Source organism: Callithrix jacchus, chromosome 3, assembly GCF_049354715.1.
Source record: "Callithrix jacchus isolate 240 chromosome 3, calJac240_pri, whole genome shotgun sequence".
Taxonomy (NCBI): domain Eukaryota; kingdom Metazoa; phylum Chordata; class Mammalia; order Primates; family Cebidae; genus Callithrix; species Callithrix jacchus.
In genome coordinates, this window is record NC_133504.1 from 154,501,504 (window position 1) to 154,525,484 (window position 23,981).

A 23,981-nucleotide genomic window follows, 5' to 3' on the forward strand; every position below is an offset into this window, starting at 1 on the left:
CTTATCAACATCCGTGTGCAGGTTTTTGTGTGAACATAGTTCTTAATTCATTTGGGTGAATACCAAGAAACATGGTTGCTGGACCATATGTTAAGAATATGTTTAATGTTGTAAGAAACTACCAAACGGTACAGTTTTGCATTCCCACCAGCAATGAATGGAGTTCTTCTTGTTCCATACCCTCGTTAGCATTTGATGATGTTAGTGTTTTGAATTTTGGCCATTTTATTAGGTGTGTCCCTCTCTTTTTTCAGGGCCCCTTTGATGTTGCCCGGAAAGTGTTTGCAGCTGGAGAGGAGACTGCTCACATGTCACTTGTGGACAAATCAGATCTCTTTTTTCATGATTATTCAATAGCACCCCTCTTTGTCCAGGAAAACTACATACATGTGAAGCCTGTCGCTGCAGGGTGAGTGTCCAGAGCTGGTGAGAGGCATGCTTAGTATCCTTCTAGCACTGTGAAGGCTAAATACTTGCGAAGGAGGGACTTGGGTGTGAAGAGTGGGATAATCCAGACAGGTTCTTTCTTGCAGGGGTGACATGAAAAAGCACTTGATGCTTTTAAGCCGAGCAGCAGACAGCATATGCGATGGTGACTTAGTGGACAGCCAGATTCGGAGTAAGCAAAACTGGAGTCTTCTGCCTACGCAGGTGAGCGGACGGTTCTCCCTAACGTGCAGGCTCTGCTTTCCTGAAAAGAGAACTCAGTAGATTTTAGCTCCTGTACTTATTTTTGAGATCAAGTCTCTCTCTGTCGCCCAGGCTGGAGTGCAGTGGCGTAATCTCGACTCACTGCAGCCTCTGCCTCCTGGGTTCAAGAGATTCTCTTGCCTTAGCCTCTAGAGTAGCTGGGACTACAGATGCCTGCCACCATGCCTGACTAATCCTGTAGTTATTTTAAATACCAGATAAATGGTGTGACTCTTGTGGCAAAAATACAATCTGTTAGAGATTATAATACTCTGTGATAACTGTTGTCTGTTTCTTAATCTGGGCTTATTTTTCTGTATTTGAAAAGTTTGTTAATGTAAATGGACACATAGAAATAGGAATGTTAGATTTTGCTACTAATATTTGAATCAAAAGTTTCGTTTGCTGTATTTTAAGAATCCTTGTTTTTTTCTTTTTGGATATTTTTGGCTGTCCTAGGTGGTCACTTAGTAGCGGCTCCTAGAAGCAGTGCAGCTAGGGCAGGCCAGCAGTCATGTCTCTGATGCATTAATTAGGATTTTCTTCTTCCTTGCTAAACAGGCAGTTTTATATTGGGTACTGTATTTAGTTTGAGATTTTTAACTCAAAATAGAATTTGGTAGACATTTGTAATTAATTTGTTCTTTTATATAGTTATACAGAAGTATTGCCCTGAGTAATAAAATAAGACACTTCCAGAAGGCCTAATGCTTCTCTTGATTCTACCCACACATTGCTTGAAAATAAGAAACAAAATTTCATTCTGGAGATAGAATTTTTTTTTTTTAAGACAAGATCTCACTTTGTTACCCAGGCTAGAGTGCAATGATGTGATTGTGGCTCACTGCAGCCTTGACCTCCTGGGCTCAAGTGATCCTCCTGCTTCAGCCCTACAAGTAGCTGGGACTATAGGTGTACGCCACCATGCCAGCTAATTTTTGTATTTTTATGGAGACAGGGTTCCGCTGTGTTGACCAGGCTGGTCTTGAACTCCTGGGTGCAAGCTGTCTGCCCATCTCCCAAAGTACTGGGGTTACTGGCATGAGCCACACAGCACCTGGCCCAGAATCTTTTCTTTTATATTTTATGTGTTTAGTTCTGTTTCCTTAATAATTGTACCTTAAAGTCATCATGTTTTAACACAGGAAAAGCTTAACGTACAAAAATACTTCCTAAGTGTTAGTTCTGATAGCAAAAAATTAGAGAATATCTCCATGTCTAGTAATAGGAGAATGATTATGAATCCTCTTGAAGTAGTATTTATAGCCTTTAAAACTATTTGTAAAGATTATCTAATATGAAAAAGTGCTTGTGAGGGAATTACTAGAATAAAGTAGTATACAAAATGTATGGAGACTATAATTCCAGCCTTTAAGAAAGTGAAGACCCTGGGCATAGAAGACATCGAAAGATATATTTTTAAAAAACTTTTCTTAAGTGCCAGTTTACTTGACTGTAATCATTAGTCTTTCCATGCTTTAATCTACCTATGCTGCCAATCACTTACGTTAAAGACCATTATGTCCCTCCTAAGCTAATTCTTGGCTGTGATGTTGGCATCGGTGAGGTAGCTGGTATGTTGAAATTAGTTGCTTGAGGAGGCTGAGTTGGGAAGATGATCTCCCTGGGGGCCGTAACATGTTGGATCAAGGTGTGTACCACAATCTGTTGTTTTCTCTGGGAGAAGTTTCCTGTACCAGCGGATCACAGTTAGAGAAAAGGTCTGACTGCCCTGTCAGTAGGTATTCGGGACAGTGTTGCTTTATTTTCCACAGACCGTTTAGAAGCCAATGACTGCTAAGGAAGCAACTTTGTACCGAACGTAAATTCTGGATTGTAATTGATTTTTTTCAGGCCATTTATGCCAGTGTTCTTCCTGGAGAGTTGATGAGGGGGTACATGACCCAGTTTCCCACCTTCCCAAGCTGGCTAGGGAAGCACTCATCTACAGGCAAACACGATCGCATTGTTCAGGACCTGGCCTTGCATATAAGTCTCAGGTAGGTGGGATAACTCTGTTTCTGGTACTTTATTGATTTGATGTATTTGGCCTTTATCTAATAACGATCATATGAGTCAAAAGATTTGTGTTTTAGTGTTTATTTTATTGCAAACTAGATGAAAGATCTTGGATAAGTTCCTTATATTTTATGGGCCTGAGTTTTATCATCTGTGATCAGTATAACACTTACTTTACCACTTAAAAGGATACTTTAGAGAATAAAATAGTAGATGCCATAATTTAAAAATTTAAAGACTGTATAAGTCTTAGGTAGCACTCTTATTTATTGTTACTGTGGTTATGCCTATTACTAGTGGGAACAGCTTCTGAATAATTAATAGAAAAAAAATGAACTTTTTAAAGAAATGAACTTTTTTTTTTAGACGGAGTCTCGCTCTGTCGCTAGGCTGGAGTGCAGTGGTGCAATCTCAGCTCACTGCAATCTCTGACTTCCTGGTTCAAGTGATTCTCCTGCCTCAGCCTCTTGAGTAACTGGGATTATAGGCACATGCCACCACGCCCAGCTAATTTTTGTATTTTTAGTAGAGATGAGGTTCTACCATGTTGGCCAGGATGGTCTTGATCTTCTGACCTCGTGATCCTCTCGCCTCGGCCTACCAAAGTGCTGGAATTACAGGCATGAGCCACTGCACCTGGCTGAAATGAACTATTTTTTAACCACTTGTTCTAGTAATAAACTGACCTAGTCATTTGGGATAGGAAATACAGGTTAGCATGTAACAGGAGGAGGCTGCTCAGATCATTGAAAACGAATGTTCTTGGAAAAGTTTAAGGAAGTTCAAAAATACTTGCATTTGGTACAAATTTTGGAAATTTGGAAAATGTGCATACACATAAATATTAAGTACATTTCATGGATTATTTTTTTTTTTTTATTTAAGGCAGGATCTCACTCTGTCACCCAGGCTGGAATGAAGTGTTGTGATCTCGGCTCATTGGAGTCTCTGCCTCCGGGTTCAAGTGATTCACCCACCTTAACCTCCCAAGTAGCTGGGATTATAGGTGCCCACCACCACACCCAGCTAATTTTTGTATTTTTTGGGTAGATATGCGGTTTCATCATGTTGCCCAGCCCAGGCTTGTCTCGAACTCCTGACCCCAGGTGATCTCCCTGCCTCAGCCTCTCAAAGTGCTGGGATTACAGGTGTGAGCCACTGCACCCAGCCTGTGGATTCATTTTTAGCCATGAACGACTTAAGTGATCTTGATTTGCCATCTGCTCCCTGGAGGGAATATTAATATTTAATCCTTCATTCCACTTTTAAGTTTTGGTTAGAGCTGAACTGAACTCCTGTTTTCTGTTCCTGTAAAATTCTACTGCGTTCTCTTGTTCTCTTTCTAACCTATGGCATGAGTCTTTTTTGCTACCCATGTATTAGTTTTCTGTTGCTGTTGTAACAAATTACCACACACATAATGGCTTTAAATAACACAAGTTTATCAAGATCTTAGAAGGCATCGACCCTCAGTCCCCATCTTGAGCTGGGAAGATTTTCCTAGATTATCTGTGCAGTCATCACAAGGGTCTTTGTAAAGGGAGTCAGCAGTGTCAGTGTCAGCAAGATCTGAGGGTGCTATGCCTGGCCTCGAGAATGGAGACAGGGACCATCAGCCCCAAGATGTATAGGTGGCGTCTGGAAGCCGGAAAGGCTGCTTTCCCCATGGCTCTTCTCATTGGTCAGGCTGTGGCTGCCTCTCACTGTTTTCCAGCTCCCTGCCTGCCACCGATTTTAAAGGTCATAGCCCTCTCGGATGCTCCTGCTAGACTCCATGTAGATTTTTGAGCCCTGGACTTTGGGTCCAGGGCTGTTCTTCTGTATGTCTGTCCCCTTCCCTCATTAGATCGAACATTTTTTGGGGGTAGGAACTAAGGCTTTGTCAACTAGCAGTATAGGCCATTATTATCAGCAAGGACATTCATAGTGAATTCACGATTTTTTAAGTAAATTAAGGCCTTCCTACTTAACTTTTTAGCCCTGATCAAGTCATTGAGCTTTTGTAGTTCTCAATTTTTCTTCTTTAAAAAAATGGAGGTGTGATTTAATTATTGGTTTGTAATGTTTTCTGGAGTCATAGATGCCTTTGAGAATATGAATGCTTTGATTTTTATTCTCCTGACAATGCACAGATCCACAAAGAAAATATCCCCTTTTAGGGGAATTACAGATTCCTGAGGTTAAGAGCCATTGGTTTGGGTACACTAGATGGTATCTTTGACTTTTCTAGATTTAATACTCTGTGAGTCTACTAGAAGATGATGATATTAAGGCCAGGCGCGGTGGCTCATGCTATAATCCCAGCCTTTTGGGAGGCTGAGGTGGGTGGATCATGAGGTCAAGAGATCGAGACCATCCTGGTCAACAAGGTAAAACCCCGTCTCTACTAAAAATACAAAAATTAGCTGGGCATAGTGGTGCACGCCTGTAGTTCCAGCTACTTGGGAGGCTGAGGCAGGAGAATTGCTTGAACCCAGAAGGCAGAGGTATGGTGAGCCAAGATCGCGCCATTGCACTCCAGTCTGGGTAACAACAGCGAAACTCTGTCTCAAAAAAACAAACAAACAAAAAAACGAAGATGATTATATTAAAAAACATTGTAGGAGAACAATTTTGGAAATGGTTTCATGATTTTTTGGGGTACTGTGGCTTAGGAACTCACACTACCTCTCTTTAAGTACTAATGTGCTTAATTATGGAAGACTAAATCTAGAGGAATTCGATGAAATTAAAATAGAGTTTTAAAACCTCTTTGTCTTGGTAATAAAATAGTTGCAAGGGCAAGAGTCTAGATTTCTGATCAGGAGAAAAGCTGTGGCTTCTTGTGGTTCAAATACTCGGTTCCTTGAAGGCAGGAGCAGAACCCATAGTTTGTAAAGAAGCATTTCTTTGTGGTTCTGATAACAACAGCTTTTGAGGTCGCTTGTTTAAAATATGTATACAGGCTGGGCATGATGGCTCATGCCTGTAATCCCAGCACTTTGGGAGGCCAAGGCAGGTGGATCACCTGATGTCAGGAGTTCGAGACTAGCCTGGCCAACATGGTAAAACCCTGTTTCTACTAAAAATACACAAAAAAATTAGCTGAGCATGGTGGTGCGTGACTGTAATGCCAGCTACTCGGAAGGCTGATTCCTAGGAGAATTGCCTGAACCCAGGAGGTAGAGATTGAAGTGAACTGAGATTGTACCACTGCACTCCAGCCTGGGCAACGAGAGTGAGACTTTGTCTCAAAAAAAAAAAAAAAAAAAAAAAAAAACATGAAATATGTATACATGTAATTGCCTGGTTTGAAGGTAGAGGCAGCTGGGTTGGAAAGATTTAGGATGGTGGCATTTCAAATACTGTTTTCTTCAGTTGTTTTCTGTTTTTAAGAAGTGACATTTAAGAGAGAAAGTCATTTTATGATAACATTGTAGTTCTCAGACCAGACTATTTCCCTAAACCTTCCCCTGGCCAGTGTGGATCACTTTTTGATTTTGTGGGCACACATTCTGCAGTTTTCTTAGAATTGGGGAAAAGCCAGCTCTAGAACTAAAGATTTCAGAGTAACAGTATTAGGAAATGTGAGGGAAGTGTTCACATATAATTTTGTATGTTATAATCAGAGACCAAAAGGTGTTACACACACTCACACACTTGAGATAGGGAATTTATTTCATTGCCTTATATTGATGTTTTTAATATTTTGGAATTTAGAATGAGTAACATTTATGAACACAAACACTCTGTTGCCTGGGCCTTAAGAGTAGGGTAGAAGTAGAACCCACAGTTGTTTTTTTAGTCAATGATATAGGTAAATAGAAAACTTCCGTTGGGCACGCTGATGTGTATCCGTTACTCTCATGCTGTGGTGCTGAGCTTTCCCTACACCAGCTGGCTGTCAAATAGTAGACATTCCATTTATCAATGTTGAAATTGGATTGGACTCTGCCTGAATTAACTCAGTGCCAATATGCACAGTATGACTTGACTTGATAGTTTGCCTTTGACTATGTCTCTTTGGTTGTGGTTTCAGAACTTACTCCAGCAAAAGGACGGTAAACATGGATTATCTGTCACATCTAAGGGATGCACTTGTACAGCCTTTGACCTCACAAGGAGTAGATGGAGTACAGGATGTTGTTGCACTTATGGACACATATTATTTGATGAAAGAAGACTTTGAGAATATCATGGAAATTAGCAGCTGGGGTGGCAAACCTAGTCCCTTTTCAAAGCTGGATCCCAAGGTAAATAGTGTCATTTACCGGTTCTCCATAATTTTCTAATTACCACGTTTGTACTAACAATACTTCAGACGTGTTTTAGATGCTTTAAAAAAAGATTTACTTCTTTTTCCTCTTAAATGCTTGTTGCTTCTTTTGGCCTTTATTTTCCAAAAATACTATTCGAAGTCAGTATTAAGAGTAGACTTCTGGATTTTACAATTTGTATTTCTATCATTGCTTTATGCGCAGTGAAAAAGCAAGAAGTGAAATTTGAGGAGCAAATATAAACATATTGTTTATAAAGGGTGGGAGGACGAGCCTAGGGAATTAAGTGGGCTATGAGCTCTGGTGGTAATGGATTGTAAAAATAAAATGTGTTTACTGGCTGAGGATTTTTATACATTTTCTTTTTTAGTCTACCTAATCTGTGGATTCAGTATTTATTCCAGTTGGATAATCTTCTCTGTAATAATATATCCCTACTTTTCTTATAATGAGCACAAAAAACTGAAGTGATACATTAGGAATATGTAACATCCAATACCCTACTCTTATTCCTGTGTGACGAATGTGTTTTAGAAGACATACTGTCTGTGTCTTCTCTATGTCTAGTTTGCCCTCTCCAGAATTTTTACTCGACTTTATCAGTAAATTCTCACAGCAGACATCCATGGTTAGAATTCATGGACTAATTCAGGAACTATGTGTAGAAGCTTGAAATTAAGGCTTTTGAGTTACTATTTCGAAGTAACTACTATTATTATGGAAAAGGTAACTCATGTATTTTGTGGAAATTAAAGGCCAACTTGTACCTTATCATGAGCACCCCCAACACACACTTTTTTTTTTTTTTTTGAGACAGTCTCACTCTGTTGCCAGGCTGAAGTTCAGTGGTGTAAGCTTGGCTCACCGTAACCTCCACCTCTGGGGTTCAAGTGATTCTCATGCCTCAGCCTCCCAAGTAGCTGGGATTACAGTTGCATGCCACCATGCTCATCTAATTTTTAGTTTTAGTAGAGTTGGGGTTTCACCATGTTGACTAGGCTGGTCTTGAACTCCTGGCCTTGTGTGATCTGCCTTGGCCTCCCAAAGTGCTGGGATTACAGGCCTGAGCCACTCTGCCCAGCTGAGCCCTTTTTGATTTACTGATTCACTGATTAGCTTTGCTTACTACTTTGTAGAAATGGGGAGAATACTGAATAGGTAAACATGATGACTTGAAGTGACCTTTTGTTTGTCTGTCTGAAGTTCCCAAATAGCTTTTTTTTTTTCTTTAAGACAGAATCTCACTCTGTCACCCAGGCTGGAATGCAGTGGCATGATCTCAGCTTGTTGCAACCTCCCAGGTTCAAGATTCTCATGGAGAGGCGTGAGCCACTGCACCCGGTCTTCATTCTCTTTGTCATGGGCTCTATTAAGAATGTTATGAAAAATGTGGAACTTACCCATAGAAAAATGCACATGCTTAGATTTACATGTATATGCATAAATATTTTGCAAACAGTTGCAAGGGGCTCCCAGGGTCTCTTTAGACTTTCAGAGTTTAAAAGAGTTGTTTGGCACTTAGATTTTTAAAAACTCCCTCTACTCCTTTCATATAGGTGAAAGCAGCCTTCACAAGAGCTTACAATAAGGAAGCCCACCTTACTCCATATTCACTTCAAGCAATAAAGGCATCTAGACATAGCACAAGCCCAGCCCTGGATTTGGAATACAATGAAGAGTTAAATGAAGATGACTCTCAATCTGATGAGAAAGACCAAGATGCTGTAGAGACTGATGCCATGATCAAGGTAGTATTTTAAGCCACAGACAGGAGGACCTCAAAGTAGACGGTCTTTCCTTGTCTGGTGAATAATAGGGGCTTTCAGCACATAGAGTAAATTGAAAATAAGTTTTTTTGTTCACCATGGTTGAAGGTGGAGATGGTATAGATTTCATTTTTATAAACAGTTTCTTATAGTAGTCGAAGAGCCAAACAACAAAACAGGCCATGATACTGATGGCCATATGTTTTTTTATTGATCTGGCCATTGGTGTATGGTTTCAAGAAAAATGTTTTTAACAAAAGTTTCTTCTGCTGTTTATGTTTTGCTGTAGCCACTAAACTGCTTTGTAGAAGTTTCTCAGAGCAAAACATTCTTGTCTTTTGCTAGGAAAGATGCAAATCAATTGTAGTATCAGCCTGCTGTTTATAGCTGGCTGAGCCAAGGAATCTCTTGGATCCTCCTCTGTCCTTTGCTGAGTGTGGGTGCTTCTTGCCCTTCATTTCTGTTTTCTATGTGCAGGAAAAGGAATAGTGGGCTGCTGCACTGTGGCTCTCATTTAGACCCTCTGGTCTGTCTGTCTGTCTTCCCCTTTCACAAAATGACAGTGTTTACACCTCTAATCTGAAACCGAAAGAAGAGGAAATTCTTCATGTAAACATTACCCTATTTGTAAATTTTCTCTTGCTTGTTTTTTCTTAAGTCTACCTCTGTTTTAAATCAAGCAGCTGCCTTACATGGGGAGCGGATCTTAGTTCTACACTCTAAATGCTCCCAGTTTTCACTGCCAGCTCTTAAAGGCTGTCCGTAGGGCAGTTGTTGCTTGCAAGTAAGCGCATCACGGTCGCAGTCGTTCGTCTCGATGTTGGCAGCCTCTCTTCCTTTTTAATTAAGTTGCAGGTAAAGATTAGATTTGTTGCAGAGATGAACTTATTTCGTTTACTCATAAACACAGCTATTAACTATTTTGTTATCTTCTCTCTCCCCCTAACAGAAAAAGACAAAATCTTCAAAGCCTTCAAAACCAGAAAAAGATAAGGAGTCCAGAAAAGGAAAAGGAAAAAGTTCGAAGAAATAAAATCATTTTTCACTAACAACAGCCACTTTTTACTCTCCCTCCTGACCAGTCCAGCTGGTCTAGGGAAAGCCTTGTTTTTTCCCAGAGCAACCATGTTTTAGCATAATGGGATGATCTGGTGTCCCATTATCAATGAAGGGTGGTACAGCTAGAAGGGTATGAGCAGTAGGCTCATGTACACCTCTTATAGAGGTTGATAGGACTGCCTGGGTCCTCCACTGTCCCTTGTCAATCTAGTTAGACATGCTTCTGAATGACTGTAGAATTGGAACTAGAAACTACACCTGGACTTTGGAGTCAGATTTTAGTTAATAATGAGCCTGGGAACAGTAATACTAAGGCATCTTTTGTAGGCTTAAGAATTTATCCTAATGGCCTTTATAGGACCAATGCTGGTATTTTTTTTAAAGGTAGTTGCTATTATGTGGTGAAATTTTGTAAATAAATGATTATACAAAACAGTCACCACCTAGAACTGGGTATTCTTTGTGCATTATCAGATATCTTTCAAAGTATAAATTAGGAATAAAAATGTTCCACATCATACATGTATAAATTCTTTTTAAGATTGCCATCTTGTATAGCAAAATATTATGTTGGTATATTACTTATTAATTTGCAAATGATTGGGTCAAAAAGCTCACTGTATTCCTTACTAACCTGTTGTGTGAAACATAACATTGGCAGTTGAGGAGTCAGAACTCAGATTCGCAGCTCACTCCCTCTGTGTGTGTGTGCTGACTACGTCTCTGCTGTGAATACGATTTCACGGAGAGGTCTTTTATGGGGCTTTGCAGTGTGGGAGGCTGCAGAAGATTCTCCTGCTGGAGTCTCAACCCATCAGGTTCAAACCAGTAGGAACCAGGTTGGGTCAGCCTCTTAAGTTCACTACGGTGGGGGACAAAATGAACACTGGTTTTTGTTTTGCCAATAGTAAATCTGGTCCTGTCCTGTGATGGCTTCCATGAACCCTGTTGGAAGTTGGGGTTATTCCTATAACTGTATGTGTTGAGTGGCCCCGAGGCCGTGGATCTGCCCTGGAATTTAGATGTCTAGCTATTTTTTAATCTTGTCAGTAATTGTTCAGAGGTCTGTGCTACCTCTGTGAGGTATATACTAAAATGAATGTAAAATAAGGATCATATTCCCTGCTTTTAAGGAACTGGTAGTCTTGTTTGGGTGATGAGACAAAGTTCTTGAGACATTTAAACTGTATTTACCAGTGTGAAAAAGTGTCCTTTAAGGAGATTAACTCATTATGGAAATAAAACATTGCCTTAAGCCCTTGCCTGCTGAGTCACGACCCTGTCTTTGTTAAAGTCTGTCTTGAAACTTTTCTGCTTCAGGAAAGGTTTTCTCACCACTAGGGTAGGGCTGGCTTTCCTATTCATGTTCTTCCATTTTTGTTCCTTTTGGATATGCAGGTCACTTATCCCTAGTTCTTCTGTAGCCCCAGGAAAGGGACTTGACCCTCCATGCGGCAGAATGCTGCATAGTGTCCTTCACTTGGTGATTGTGATTTTTGTTTTTAATTTTAAATGTTTTAAGCACGAGATTGGGATGATACGTGTGTAAAATAGCATTTCTTTTAGAATTAAAAATTGTAAATATGCCCTTTAGTATCTGAGGATGGCAACATAGGTCTGTTTGGTTCCTCTTTGAAGCCCTCATGATCAGGAGGTGAATGACTGAGACTCATGGCAGGAGGGAGTTGGTGGTCCTGCAGCAGTTTGGATGTGAATCTGAATGGTCTTTATTGGGGTTGAGTCTTCACTGGAGCCACCAAGGATGTGGCCTTTTGGAGTCACTTAATGCCACACGCCATCTCTGCAGCATAAAACTGTATACTTGCTCTTCTTGAGATCTGTTGAGTCTTGGCCATTTTGTTACTTACAAACCAGTCAGCTTTATCCTTCATGTTGTTAAATGTTGGTAGTTCCATAACACCATGATTTGCTCTCTTAAATTTATTGACAGGGTAGATTATTATTTGTACTAGGATGAGTAGCTTCTGAAACAAGCTCCAGCATGAGTGTGCTTATGGGTAGACAGAATAGAATGTGCCCACTCTCACAATGCCAGGTGCTGTGGTTCTTATTCCTACAACCTTACCATATGCTTATAGGCATATTAGAGGAAGCAGGGGACTGTGGGTAGGTTTTAAGATAGTAACTTTGTACCACTTAGTAAGGCCAAGGCCTCTGGCCTGTTCTTCAGCCGGCCACTGGGAGGGAAAGACAGGTCATAAAGTTGGAGGCATCATGCAGGTGAGATACTTGGATGCTATATGTTACTGGCACCTTGGACCCTAGCTTAGGCTTCTGGGTACCACTGTAATGCTCAGGTTTTCGGGGACATAACTGTAAAATCCAGTCATCAGATTCATTCACAGTTGACTCCCTGATTCATTTCTGTTAGCTGCTCAGACTTTGGTGTCTGGCCTTGGATGGCAAGGAATCATATACTGATGTGGGAAAAGTACGGACTCCCTTGGAGAGAGAGTGTGTGTTCGAATGGTGTGTGTTGTATGTGTGATATGGGGAAGAAACCTTTGCACAGCCTCAAAGAAGATTGCAAATAATGCATGTTTTCAGGGGAAATCAAATGACTTAATTTTGGGATGGGAATTCTGTTGCATACAGTAGAATCACTTTGCAGATAAAAGCTTATAGTTTCATTCATTCTTTACTTGATTGGTTTTTCTAATTTTTGATGTTTTGCTTCTCTGATTCTGCTTAATAGCCATGATTTGTATAAACTTCTCATTTCAAGCTTTTTACACCGTTCACGTCTGTGTTGCCCAAACTTGACAATGTCCTTCAGAACTACCTTCCTTTATTTCTTTTTATGTCTCTAGATACAGGAAAACGTCACAAACATCTAGTCAACAATTTTATTTTAAAGGAGGTATTTCAAAATACAAAAGTTATCAAAAAGCTGAATATTTACAATTATGTCACAGGCTACTATTAACAGTGCAGAGGATAGAGTATGCAAGACTTTGAAGAGGAAATATACAAAGTACAATAAACAGCAAGGTTACACGTCATCGTTTTGCCACCATACAGAAGCGGAAAGTTCCAACCTGGAGAGGTCACCATTGTTTCATTTCTTTGTATCCAGAAAGGACCATCTCTTAAATCGACCAGGGGAGGAAACATCCTTCTCTGAAAAATGCTGTCTTCTCAGGACCATTGTATCTAGAAAGGGCAAACAAAACACATGCCTCCAGAGGGTGTCAAGTAATGCCTGGCATTTAGTAATAAAGCCAAACATACTAAAAAGGATTTTTTTTGGCCCATTTCTGGAATGTGGAACAGGAAACATTACATTCAAGTTAGAAATCTCCAGTCTGTAATCAGCATCAAGTTTCAGTATTAGCCTTGCCAGCTGACTAAAATTGTGTGGGCAAGCTCTTGAGCCTTTGTTATGTATGAGGAAAGGATGCTGATAACAGCCACTTCACTGGGAAGAATGAATGCAAAGTGCTCAGCAATTTGTACAGAAAAATTTTCCTTAAATTGAACAGTTATATTATTTGTCTAAAAGCCAGTGAACAACTTCAACCAGTAATTCACTGCATAAGGATTCTTATTGTGACTTTTCTTTTTTTGGAGATAGGACCTTGCATGATCATGGTGTCCGAGAGCCCTGAACTCCTGGGCTAAAGTGACCTTCATGCCTCAGCCTCCTGAGTAGCTGGGACTATAGGAACAGGCTCTGCACCAGGCTATAGTGACGTTTTCGAAGTATAGTGCATAATCACAACTCAGTGAAGACATATCTGCAAGGAGCTATGATGTACCATGGTCTGGTTACTTGACGTTTTCTACAAAGCATTATTTAATGCCATGATAGTGTTTGGAGAGATTCTGTGGATGTTTTTTAAAAATACAAGATTTCAGTTGTAATTTAATCTTCCCATAGATAATAGTTATAAACTTGGGACAAAATCTGAAATAATATTTTTTAGAAGGCTAGGAATGGTGGCTCATACCTGTAATCCCAAAACTGCGAGGGCTGAGGTAGGATGATTGAGTCCAGGAGTTAAAGCCTGGGCAGAATAGCAAGACCCCCCCCCCCCAATCTCTACAAAATAAAAATTAAAAAAAAAAAAAAAAAAAAAAGTTGGGCATGGTGGCACATGGCTGTAGTCCTAGCTTCTTGGAAGGTTGAGGCATTTGAGCCCATGAGTTTGAGGCTGCAGTGAAATGATGATTGTGGCACTGCACCCTAGCCCCAGCAAGAAACTGAGACCCCGTCTCAAAAAAAAAAAAAAAAAAGAAGAAAGGTCAATGAACTAGAATATAGGTCAAAACTAATTATCCAATATGATCAGAGAAAAAAGAGGAAAGTACTTTAGTGACCTATGGAAATCAAGTACTCAAACACAGACGTAACTGGAGTTCCAGAATGAGAAGATGAAGAAATAATGGCTCAAAGTGTCCCAATTGAGGGAAAAATATACAGATTCAAGAACTCTAGAAAATCCCAAGCTAAAAAAAATTAAAAACCACACCCAGGATCCATGATGGCTGGATAGGTACAACTCCAGTGCACAACACCCAGCGAGAGAGATGCAGAAATCCAGAGACCTCCTCGCTCCAACCGATGTACCAGGTGCATTTCAACGGGTCTGGTCAGATGGTGAGCAAAGCCCACTCAGGGCAGACTGAGGTGGGGAGGGGTGCTGCCTCACCCAGTAAGTGCATCTGACCGGCGAGTTGGAGATTCCCCCTCTGGCACTCCAGTCCAGATACAGCACTTCCTGCAAAGCCTCAGCAATGCACAGAACAGGGGATCTTTGCCAGTCAAGCGCTGAGAAATGCAAGCTCGGGGTTGAATAATCCAGGACGGTGTCCCGGATTGGCACACATCTAAACAGACACATAAGCCCAAAAGGCGGCCGGGAGAACCTGCAGACTGAGCTATTGCCCCCTCCCCCCGAAGAGAGAGGGAGCCATAAGTGGTAGCAGCTGAGAGGGCCTCTACCCCATGACTGGATAGAGAGGAAGCTGAAAGTAGGTGATGGCCGGGTGCTGCTGGGCGGGTCCCTACTTTCCCTGACAAACCCCAGAGGGCTGAAGCTCTGACTACTGGGTTGCACAGCCAGTGCCACAGTCTGAGCTGAGCCCTGAATGATCCAGCCCAGTGGAGGAAGAGCATACCCACCATTAGAGGGGTGGGACTAGACTACATGTTTTAACAAAAAAACACAGGAAGCCTACGTAGCAACAGGACGGTGTTCTTGACAACCCAGTAGCGCCTACAGGTCAGTGGAAGAGGCAGGCCTAATCTCCCAGTATAAACAAAAAAGACACAGGAAGCTTCCCTAGTAACCCGAAGGAGTCCTTAGAAACCCAGTAGTGCCTCCACAGGCAGACAAGGGACCTCATCAAGCAGCTTCCTGACAACACAGCCAGGTAAACCCACAAAGATGGGGAAAAAAACAGTATAAAAAAGATGAAACCATTAAAGACCAGAACACCTCTTCTTCAAGGGATCACATCATGACCGAGAAGGAGTGCGACAAATTGACAGAAACAGGCTTCAGAAGGTGGATAATAACAAACTTTTCTGAGCTAAAGGAACACCTTCTAACTCAATGCAAAGAAACCAAAAACACTGAAAAAAGGTTAGATGAAATGCTAAATAGAATAACCAGCTTAGAGGAGAACATAAACAAATTGGAGTTGAAAAACACAGCATGAGAACTACGTGAAGCAGACACAAGTTTTAATAGCCAAATCTATCAAGCAGAATAAAAAGAGAACGCATGACAAGAGAAAAAAGAGTGAAATGAACAAAACCTCCAAGAAATATGGGATTATGTGAAAAGACCTAACCTATGCTTGATTGGTGTACCTGAATCTGATGGGGAGAATGAATGAATCCAAGCTGGAAAACACGCTCCAGGATATTATCCAGGAGAATGTCCCAAGCCTAGCAAGGCAGTCCAAATTCAAATTCAGGAAATACAGAGAACTCCACAAAGATATTCCTCAAGAAGAGCCACCCCAAGGCACAGAATTGTCAGATTCACCAGGGTTGAAATGAAGGAAAAAATGCTAAGGGCAGCCAGAGAGAAAGGTCAGGTCACCCACAGAGAGAAGCCAGTCAGACTCACAGTGGATCTCTTGGCAGAAAGCCTACAAGCCAGAAGAGAGTGGGGGCCAATATTCAACATCCTTAAAGAAAAGAACTTTCAACCCAGAATCTCATACCCAGCCAAACTAAGCTTTATAAGTGAAGGAGAAATAAAATCCTTTACAGACAAGAAATTGCTGAGAGATTTTGTCACCACCAGACCTGCCCTACAAGAGCTCCTGAAGGAAACACTAAGCATGGAAAGGAACAAGTACCAGTCACTGCAAAAGCAAACCATTGGCCAAGACCAAAAATGCAATGAAGAAAATGAGTCAACTAATGGGAAGGAAAACCAGCCAGTAACAAAATGGCAGGATCAAATTCACACATAACAATAGTAACATTGAATGTAAACGGCCTAAACACCCCAATCAAAAGACACAGACTGGCAAACTGGATAAAAGTCAGAACCCATCAGTGTGCTGTATTTGGGAAACCCATCTCATATACAAAGACTCACATAGACTCAATGGGATGGAAGAAGATTTACCAAACAAATAGAGAACAAAAAAAAAAGCAGGGGTTGCAATCCTAGGCTCTGATAAAATGGACTTCAAACCAACAAAGATCAAAAGAGACAAAGAAGGACACTACATAATGGTAAAAGGATCTATCCAACAAGAAGAGCCAACTATCCTAAATATATATGCACCCAACACAGGAGCACCAGATACATAAAGCAAGTTCTTAACCTAAAACAAGATTTAGACTCCCACACAATAATAGTGGGAGACTTCAACACTCCACTGTCAATATTAGATCAACAAGACAGAAAATTAACAAAGATATCCAGGACTTGAATGCACAGCTGGACCAAGCGGATCTAATAGACATATATATAACACTCCACTCCAAATCCACAGAATATACATTTTTCTAGCATCACCTTGCACTTACTCTAAAATTGACCATATCATTGGAAGCAAATCACTCCAACAAACAGTCTATCAGACCACAGCACAATCAGACTAGAACTCAGGATTAAGAAACACACTCAAACCTGCACAAGCACTTGGAAACTGAACAACTTGCTTCTGAGTGTCGACTGGATAAACAATGAAATGAAGACAGAAATAAAGATGTTCTTCGAAACCAATCAGAATGAAGTCACAACTTACCAGACTCTCTGGGACACCTGTAAAGCAGTGTCGAGAGGGAAATTTATAGCAGTAAGTGCCCACATGAGAAACAAGGAAAGATCTAAAATTGACACCCTCTCGTCAAAATTGAAAGGGCTAGAGGAGGAAGATTAAAATAACTCAAAATCTAGCAGAAGACAAGAAATAACTAAGATCAGAGCTGAACTGAAGGAGATAGAGACAAAAAAACCCTTCAAAAAATCAATAAATGCAGGAGCTGTTTTTTTTAAAAGATCAACAAAATAGACCACTAGCCAGATTAATAAAAAAGAAAAGGGAGAAGAACCAAATAGATGCAATAAAAAACGATAAAGGGGATATCACCACTGATCCCACAGAAATACAAACTACCATCAGATTACTACAATCAGTTCTATGCACATAAACCAGTAAACCAGGAAGAAATGGATAAATTCCTAGACACTTGTACTTTCCCAAGATTAAACCAGGAGGAAGTTGAAACCCTGAATAGACCAATAACAAGGGCTGAAGTAGAGGCAGCAATCAATAGCCTACCAACCAAAAAAAGTCCAGGTCCAGACGGGTTCACAGCTGAATTCTACCAGATGTACAAAGAAGAACTGGTTCCATTCCTTCTGAAACTGTATCAAACAATACAAAAGGAGGGAATCCTTCTGAACTCATTTTATGATACCAACATTATCCTGATACCAAAACCAGGCAGAGACTCAACTTAGAAAGAAAACTTAAGGCCAATATCCATGATGAAGATTGATGCAAAAATCTTCAATAAAATACTGGCAAACAGACTCAATAGCACATCAAGAAGCTCATCCATCATGATCAAGTAGGCTTCATCCCAAGGATGCAAGGCTGGTTCAACATACACAAATCTGTAAATGTAATCCATCACATAAACAGAACCAAAGACAAAAACCACATGATTATCTCAATACATGCAGAGAAGACCTTCAACAACCCTTCATGCTAAAAACTCTCAAACTAGTTATTGACAGAACGTATCATAAAATGATAAAAGCTATATATGACAAACCTACAGCCAATATCATACTGAACAGGCAAAAGCTGGAAGAATTCCCTTTGAAATCAGGCACTAGACAAGGATGCCCTCTCTCACCACTCCTATTCAATATAGTATTGGAAGTTCTAGCCAGAGCAATCAGGCAAGAAAAAAAAAAAATAAAGGGTATTCAATTAGGAAAGGAGGAAGTCAAACTGTCTTTATTTGCAGATGACATGATTGTATATCTAGAAGACCCCATCATCTCAGCCCCAAATCTTCTCAAACTGATAAGCAACTTCAGCAAAGTCTCAGGATACAAAAATCAATGTGTAGAAATCACAAGCATTCCTATTCACCAGTAGCAGACAAACAGAGAGCCAAATCAAGAGTGAACTACCATTCAGAATTGCTACCAAAAGAATAAAATACCTAGGAATACAACTAAAGCATGTAAAGGACCTCTTCAAGGAGAACTACAAACCACTGCTCAGTGAAATGAGAGAGCACACAAACAGATGGAAGAACATTCCATGCTCATGGTTAGGAAGAATTAATATCGTGAAAATGGCCACACTGCCCAAAGTAATCTATAGATTCAACAATATCCCCATCAAGCTACCAATGACCACTTTGAACTTCATATGGAATCATAAGAGAGCCTACATACCCAAGACAATCCTAAGCAAAAGAACAAAGCCAGAGGCATCACACTGCTGGACTTCAAACTATACTACAAGGCCACAGTAATCAACATGACTTGGTGCTGGTGCCAAAACAGACATAGACAAATGGAACAGAACAGAGGCTCCAGAAGACACACCACACATCTACAACCATCTGATCTTTGACAAACCTGGCAAAAACAAGCAATAGGGAAAGGACTCCATGTTTAATAAATGGTGTTGGGAAAACTGGCTAGCAATGTGCAGAAAGCAGAAACCGGACCCCTACCTGTCACCTTATACCGAAATTAACTCCAGATGGATTAAAGATTTAAACATAAAACCGAACACCATAAAAACCCTAGAATAAAACGTAGGGAAAACCATCCAGGACACAGGCATAGGCAAGGAATTCATGACTAAAATACCAAAAGCAATGGCAATAAAAGCCAAGATAGACAAATGTGATCTAATTAAAATTCAAAGCTTCTGTGCAGCAAAAGAAACCATCATGAGAGTGAATCAGGAACCCACAGAATGGGAAAAAATTTTGCAATCTACCCATCCGAGGGCTAATAATCAGAATCTACAAAGAACTAAAACAGATATACAAGAAAGAAAGAAACAACCTCATTCAAAAGTGGGCAAAGGATGTGAACACTTTTCTTCTTCTTTTTTTTTTTTAAAAGATGGGGTTTCACCATGATGGCCAGGCTGGTCTTGAACTCCTGACCTCAGGTGATCCACCCACCTTGGTGGATCCAAGTGCTAGGATTACAGGCGTGAGCCACCGTGCCCAGCATGAACACTTTTCAAAAGAAGACATATATGAGGCCAACAAACATATGAAATAATGCTCATCACCACTGGTCATTAGAGAAATGCAAATCAAAACCACATTAAGATATCATCTCATGCCAGTTAGAATGGCAATCATTAAAAAATCTGGAGACAACAGATGCTGGAGAGGATGTGGAGAAATAGGAACACTCTTACACAGTTGGTGGGAGTGTAAATTAGTTCAACCATTGTGGAAGAGTGTGGCGATTTCTCAAGGACCTAGAAATAGAAATTCCATTTGACCCAGTAATCCTATTACTGGGCATATACCCAAAGAACTATAAATCGTTCTACTATAAAGACACATGCATACATATGTTCATTACAGCCCTGTGTACAATAGCAAAGACCTGGAACCAACCCAAATGCCCATCAATGAATAGACTGGACAGGGAAAATGTGGCACATATACACCATGGAATACTATGCAGCCATAAAAAATGATGAGTTTGTGTCATTTGTAGGGACTTGTTGGAATCTGGAAACCATCATTCTCAGCAAACTGACACAAGAACAGAAAGCCAAACACTGCATGTTCTCACTCATAGGTGTGTGTTGAACAATGAGAACATGTGGACTCGGAGAGGAGCATCACACACTGGGGGTAGTTGGGGGAGTAGGGGGGAGACAGCAGGGGTGTGGGGAGGAAGGGGTGGGTGGGGAGGGATAACATGGGGAGAAATGCCAGATATAGTATGCACCTAAAGTTAAATAAATAAATTAAAAATATTCTAAACAAACAAAAGAATGGATAGCAAAAAATAAAAACTGTCATTCAAAATAAAAAAAAAAAAAAACACAAAACACACCCAGGCAAGTATAGTCAAAATTCTGGAAACCAAATATGCAGAATGCCTTGAATGTAACCAGAAAGAAACAAGTAAATACAAGGGAACAATGAAGTTTGATATTGGAGATAATCATGAAAGTGCTTCAGGAAAAAAACCTCAGACTTCCATATCAAGTGAAAATATCCTCAAAAATGAAGGAAAATAGATGGGAGGGTGCCAAGATGGCTGTGAGAAGAGAACACTGGAATGCGGCTCCCAGCAAATGAGACACAGAGGGCTAGAGGACATTATGATTCAAAATGAGGTGCTAGATTCATTTAGTGGGATTGATAGAGCACTGAAGAAAAAGTAGACTGATAGCCCAGGGAAGAAGCCACAGGGGCGAATCAAGGTCGGCGGGGCATCCTCACCTGAAATGTGCAGCTGGCTTGGAGGGTCGGTGAGGGGACTTCAGCCCCTTGGTGCTCTGATTTGGATCCTATGCTTACCTCATCCCTCCTACAATGCACGGTCCACAAGAGCTCTGGCAGACTGGGGCATCGTGAGTTGTCAATGTAAATCTGAGCAGCGGCTCCCACCCAGCGCAGCAAATTGTCGCATGGACTGGGGCGGAAGTTTGGACTAACGCTAGTGGGATGGACTATCCCACAGAAGGAGGCAGAGTTGAAAGCCAGGAAAGAGGCCATAAGGCCTGGTAGGCCCCACCTCCACAGAACTGAAACTGAAGCCCTCGCTAGAGACCTTGGCAGCAAATACACCAATTTGACCCCAACTAGGAAGATCAAGGTCTGGGAGAGATGCCATTGGGAAGGTGGGGTCAATCTCACCTGCAAACAAACTCCAGGGAAGGACCACCCACCCAACAACCTGCCTGAACCCGAGAGAGCCCAGTGTCACTCTCTACGGGCCAAAAAAGATATACCTCCAAACTCAACAGAAAAAAAGTCCACTCAGAGATGACTCCTGAAATCACCAAGTTCAAAGATCAAAGGGAAGTAAATCCATGAAGATGGGGAAAAAACCAGCACAAAAAGGATGAAACCATCAAAGACCAGAACACCTCTTTCCCAGGGATCACAACTCCTCACCATCAAGGGAAGAAAAAAGGAGAATGAATTTGACGAATTGACAGAAGTAGGCTTCAGAAGGTGGGTAATAACAAACTTCTCTGAGTTAAAAGACCATGTTCAAACTCAATGCAAAGAAACTAAGAACCTTGAAAAAAGGTTTGACGAAATGTTAATGAGAATAAACAGCTTAGAGAAGAACATAAACGACTTGATGGAACTGAAAAATATGGCACGAGAACTTCGCAAAGCATACACAAGTTTCAACAGCTGTATTGATCAAGGAGAAGAAAGAATATCAGAGATAGAAGATCAAATCAATGAAATAAAATGAGAAGGCTAGATTAGAGAAAAATAGTGAAAAAAAAAATGAACAAAGCCTTCAAGAACCATGGGATTATGTGAAAGACCTAATCTATGCTTGAGCAGCATACCTGAATGTGACGGGGAGGACCAATCCAAGTTAGAAAACACTCTTCAAGATATTATCCAAGAGAACTGTCCCAACCTAACAGTGCAGCTCAATATTCAAATCCAGGAAATACAGAGAACACCACAAAGATATTCCTGAAGAAGAGCAACCCCAAAGCACATAATTGTCAGATTCACAAGGGTTGAAATGAAGGAAAAAATCCTAAGGGCAGCAAGAGAGAAAGGTTGAGTCACCCACAAAAGAAAGACTATCAGACTCACAGTGGACATCTTGACAGAAACCCTACAAGCTAGAAGGGAGTGGAGGCCAATAGTCAACATCCTTTAAGAAAAGAACTTACAACCCAGAATTTCATATCTGGCCAAACTAAGCTTCATAAGTGAAGGAGAAATAAAATCCTTTATGGACAAGCAATTGCTGAGAGATTTCATCACTACAAGACCTGCCTTACAAGAGCTTCTGAAGGAAGTACTAAATGGAATGGAGCAACCAGTACCAGCCATTGCAAAAACGTATCAAATGGTAAAGAACAATGATGTAATGAAGAAACCACATCAACTAACAGGCAAAACAACCAGCCAGTAACAAAATGACAGGATCAAATTCAAACATAACAATATTGACGTTGAATGTAAATGGCCTAAACACTCTAATCAAAAGACACAGACTGGCAAACTGGATAAAAAGTCAAAACCCATCGGTGTGCTGTATTCAGGAGACCTGTCTCACATCCAAAGACTCACATAGACTTAAAATAAAGGCATGGAACAAGATTTACCAAGCAAATGGAGAGCAAAAAAAAGCAGGGGTAGCAATCCTAGTCTCTGATAAAATGGACTCTAAACCAACAAAGATCAAAAGAGACGAAGAAGGGCGTTACATAATGGCAAAAGGATCAATGCAACAAGAGGAGCTAACCATCCTAAATATATATGCACCCAATACAGGAGCACCCAGATACATAAAGCAAGTTCTTAATGACCTACAAAGAGACGTAGACTCCTGCACAATAATAGTGGGAGACTTTAACACTCCACTGACAATACTGGACAGATCAATGAGACAGAAAGTCAACAAGGATATCCAGCACTTGAACACAGATTTGGGCCAAGTGGATCTAATAGACATTTACAGGACACTCCACCCCAAATTCACATAATACACTTTCTTCTTAGCACCACATTGCACTTACTCTAAAATTGACCACATAATTGGATATAAATTAGTTTTCAGCAAGTGCAAAAGAATGGAAATCATAACAGTCTCTCAGACCACAGCGCAATCAAATTAGAACTCAAGATTAAGAAAAACACTCAAAACTGCACAAGCATGTGGAAACTGAACAACTTGCTCATGAATGATGAATGGATAAACGATGAAATGAAGGCAGAAATAAAAATGTTATTTGAAACTGTGCAATCAAATTAGAACCCAGGATTAAGAAAAACACTCAAAACTGTGCAATCACATGGAAACTGAACAACTTGCTCCTGAATGACGAATGGATAAACAATGAAATGAAGGCAGAAATAAAAATGTTCTTTGAAACCAACGAGAATGAAAACACAACGTACCAGATCCTATGGGACACAGTTAAAGCAGTGTCTAGAGGAAAATTTATAGCAATAAATGCCCACATGATAAACAGGGAAAGATCTAAAATTGACACTCTATTGTCAAAACTGAAAGAGCTAGAGAAGCAAGATCAAAAAAACTCAAAAGCAAGCACAAGACAAGAAATAACTAAGATCAGAGCAGAACTGAAGGAGTAGAATACAAAAAAACCTTTCAAAAAAATCAATAAATCCAGGAGCTGGTTTTTTGAAAAGATCAACAAAACAGACCGCTAGCTAGATGAATAAAAAAGAAAAGAGAAGAATTAAATAGAAGCAATAAAAAACAATAAAGGAGAATTTATCGTATTTCCTCGGAAATACAAACTACCATCAGAGGTTACTACAGACAACTCAATGCACATAAACCAATAAATCTGGAAGAAATGGATAAATTCCTGGACACTTGCACACTCCCAAGACTAAGCCAAGAAGAAGTTGAAACCTGAATAGACCAATAACAAGGCCTGAAGTCGAGGCAGCAATCAGTAGCCTACCAACCAAAAAAAGTCCAGGTCCAGTCAAATTCTACCAGACATA

At 40.4% G+C, this 23,981-nt stretch overlaps 2 protein-coding genes across 7 annotated transcripts in view; one reads left to right on the forward strand and one right to left on the reverse strand.

Moving 5' to 3' along the window:
* The window catches only part of RFC1 (replication factor C subunit 1), a 91,875-nt gene extending 80,823 nt beyond the window's left edge, over positions 1-11,052 (forward strand). For both annotated transcript variants that reach the window (XM_035293880.3, XM_078367378.1), the window contains exons 20-25: positions 255-409; positions 534-651; positions 2,545-2,690; positions 6,728-6,941; positions 8,522-8,713; positions 9,681-11,052. In XM_035293880.3, the coding sequence (XP_035149771.2) occupies positions 255-409; positions 534-651; positions 2,545-2,690; positions 6,728-6,941; positions 8,522-8,713; positions 9,681-9,764 (909 nt within the window). In that variant the 3' untranslated portion in view covers positions 9,765-11,052. The remainder of the gene's footprint in view (positions 1-254; positions 410-533; positions 652-2,544; positions 2,691-6,727; positions 6,942-8,521; positions 8,714-9,680) is intronic.
* A 1,591-nt stretch (positions 11,053-12,643) lies between these two features.
* WDR19 (WD repeat domain 19) overlaps positions 12,644-23,981 on the reverse strand; it is a 109,502-nt gene continuing 98,164 nt past the window's right edge. For all 5 annotated transcript variants that reach the window (XR_013533140.1, XM_078367377.1, XM_078367375.1 and 2 more), the window contains one exon: positions 12,644-12,964. The gene's annotated coding sequence lies outside the window, so the exon portion shown is untranslated. The remainder of the gene's footprint in view (positions 12,965-23,981) is intronic.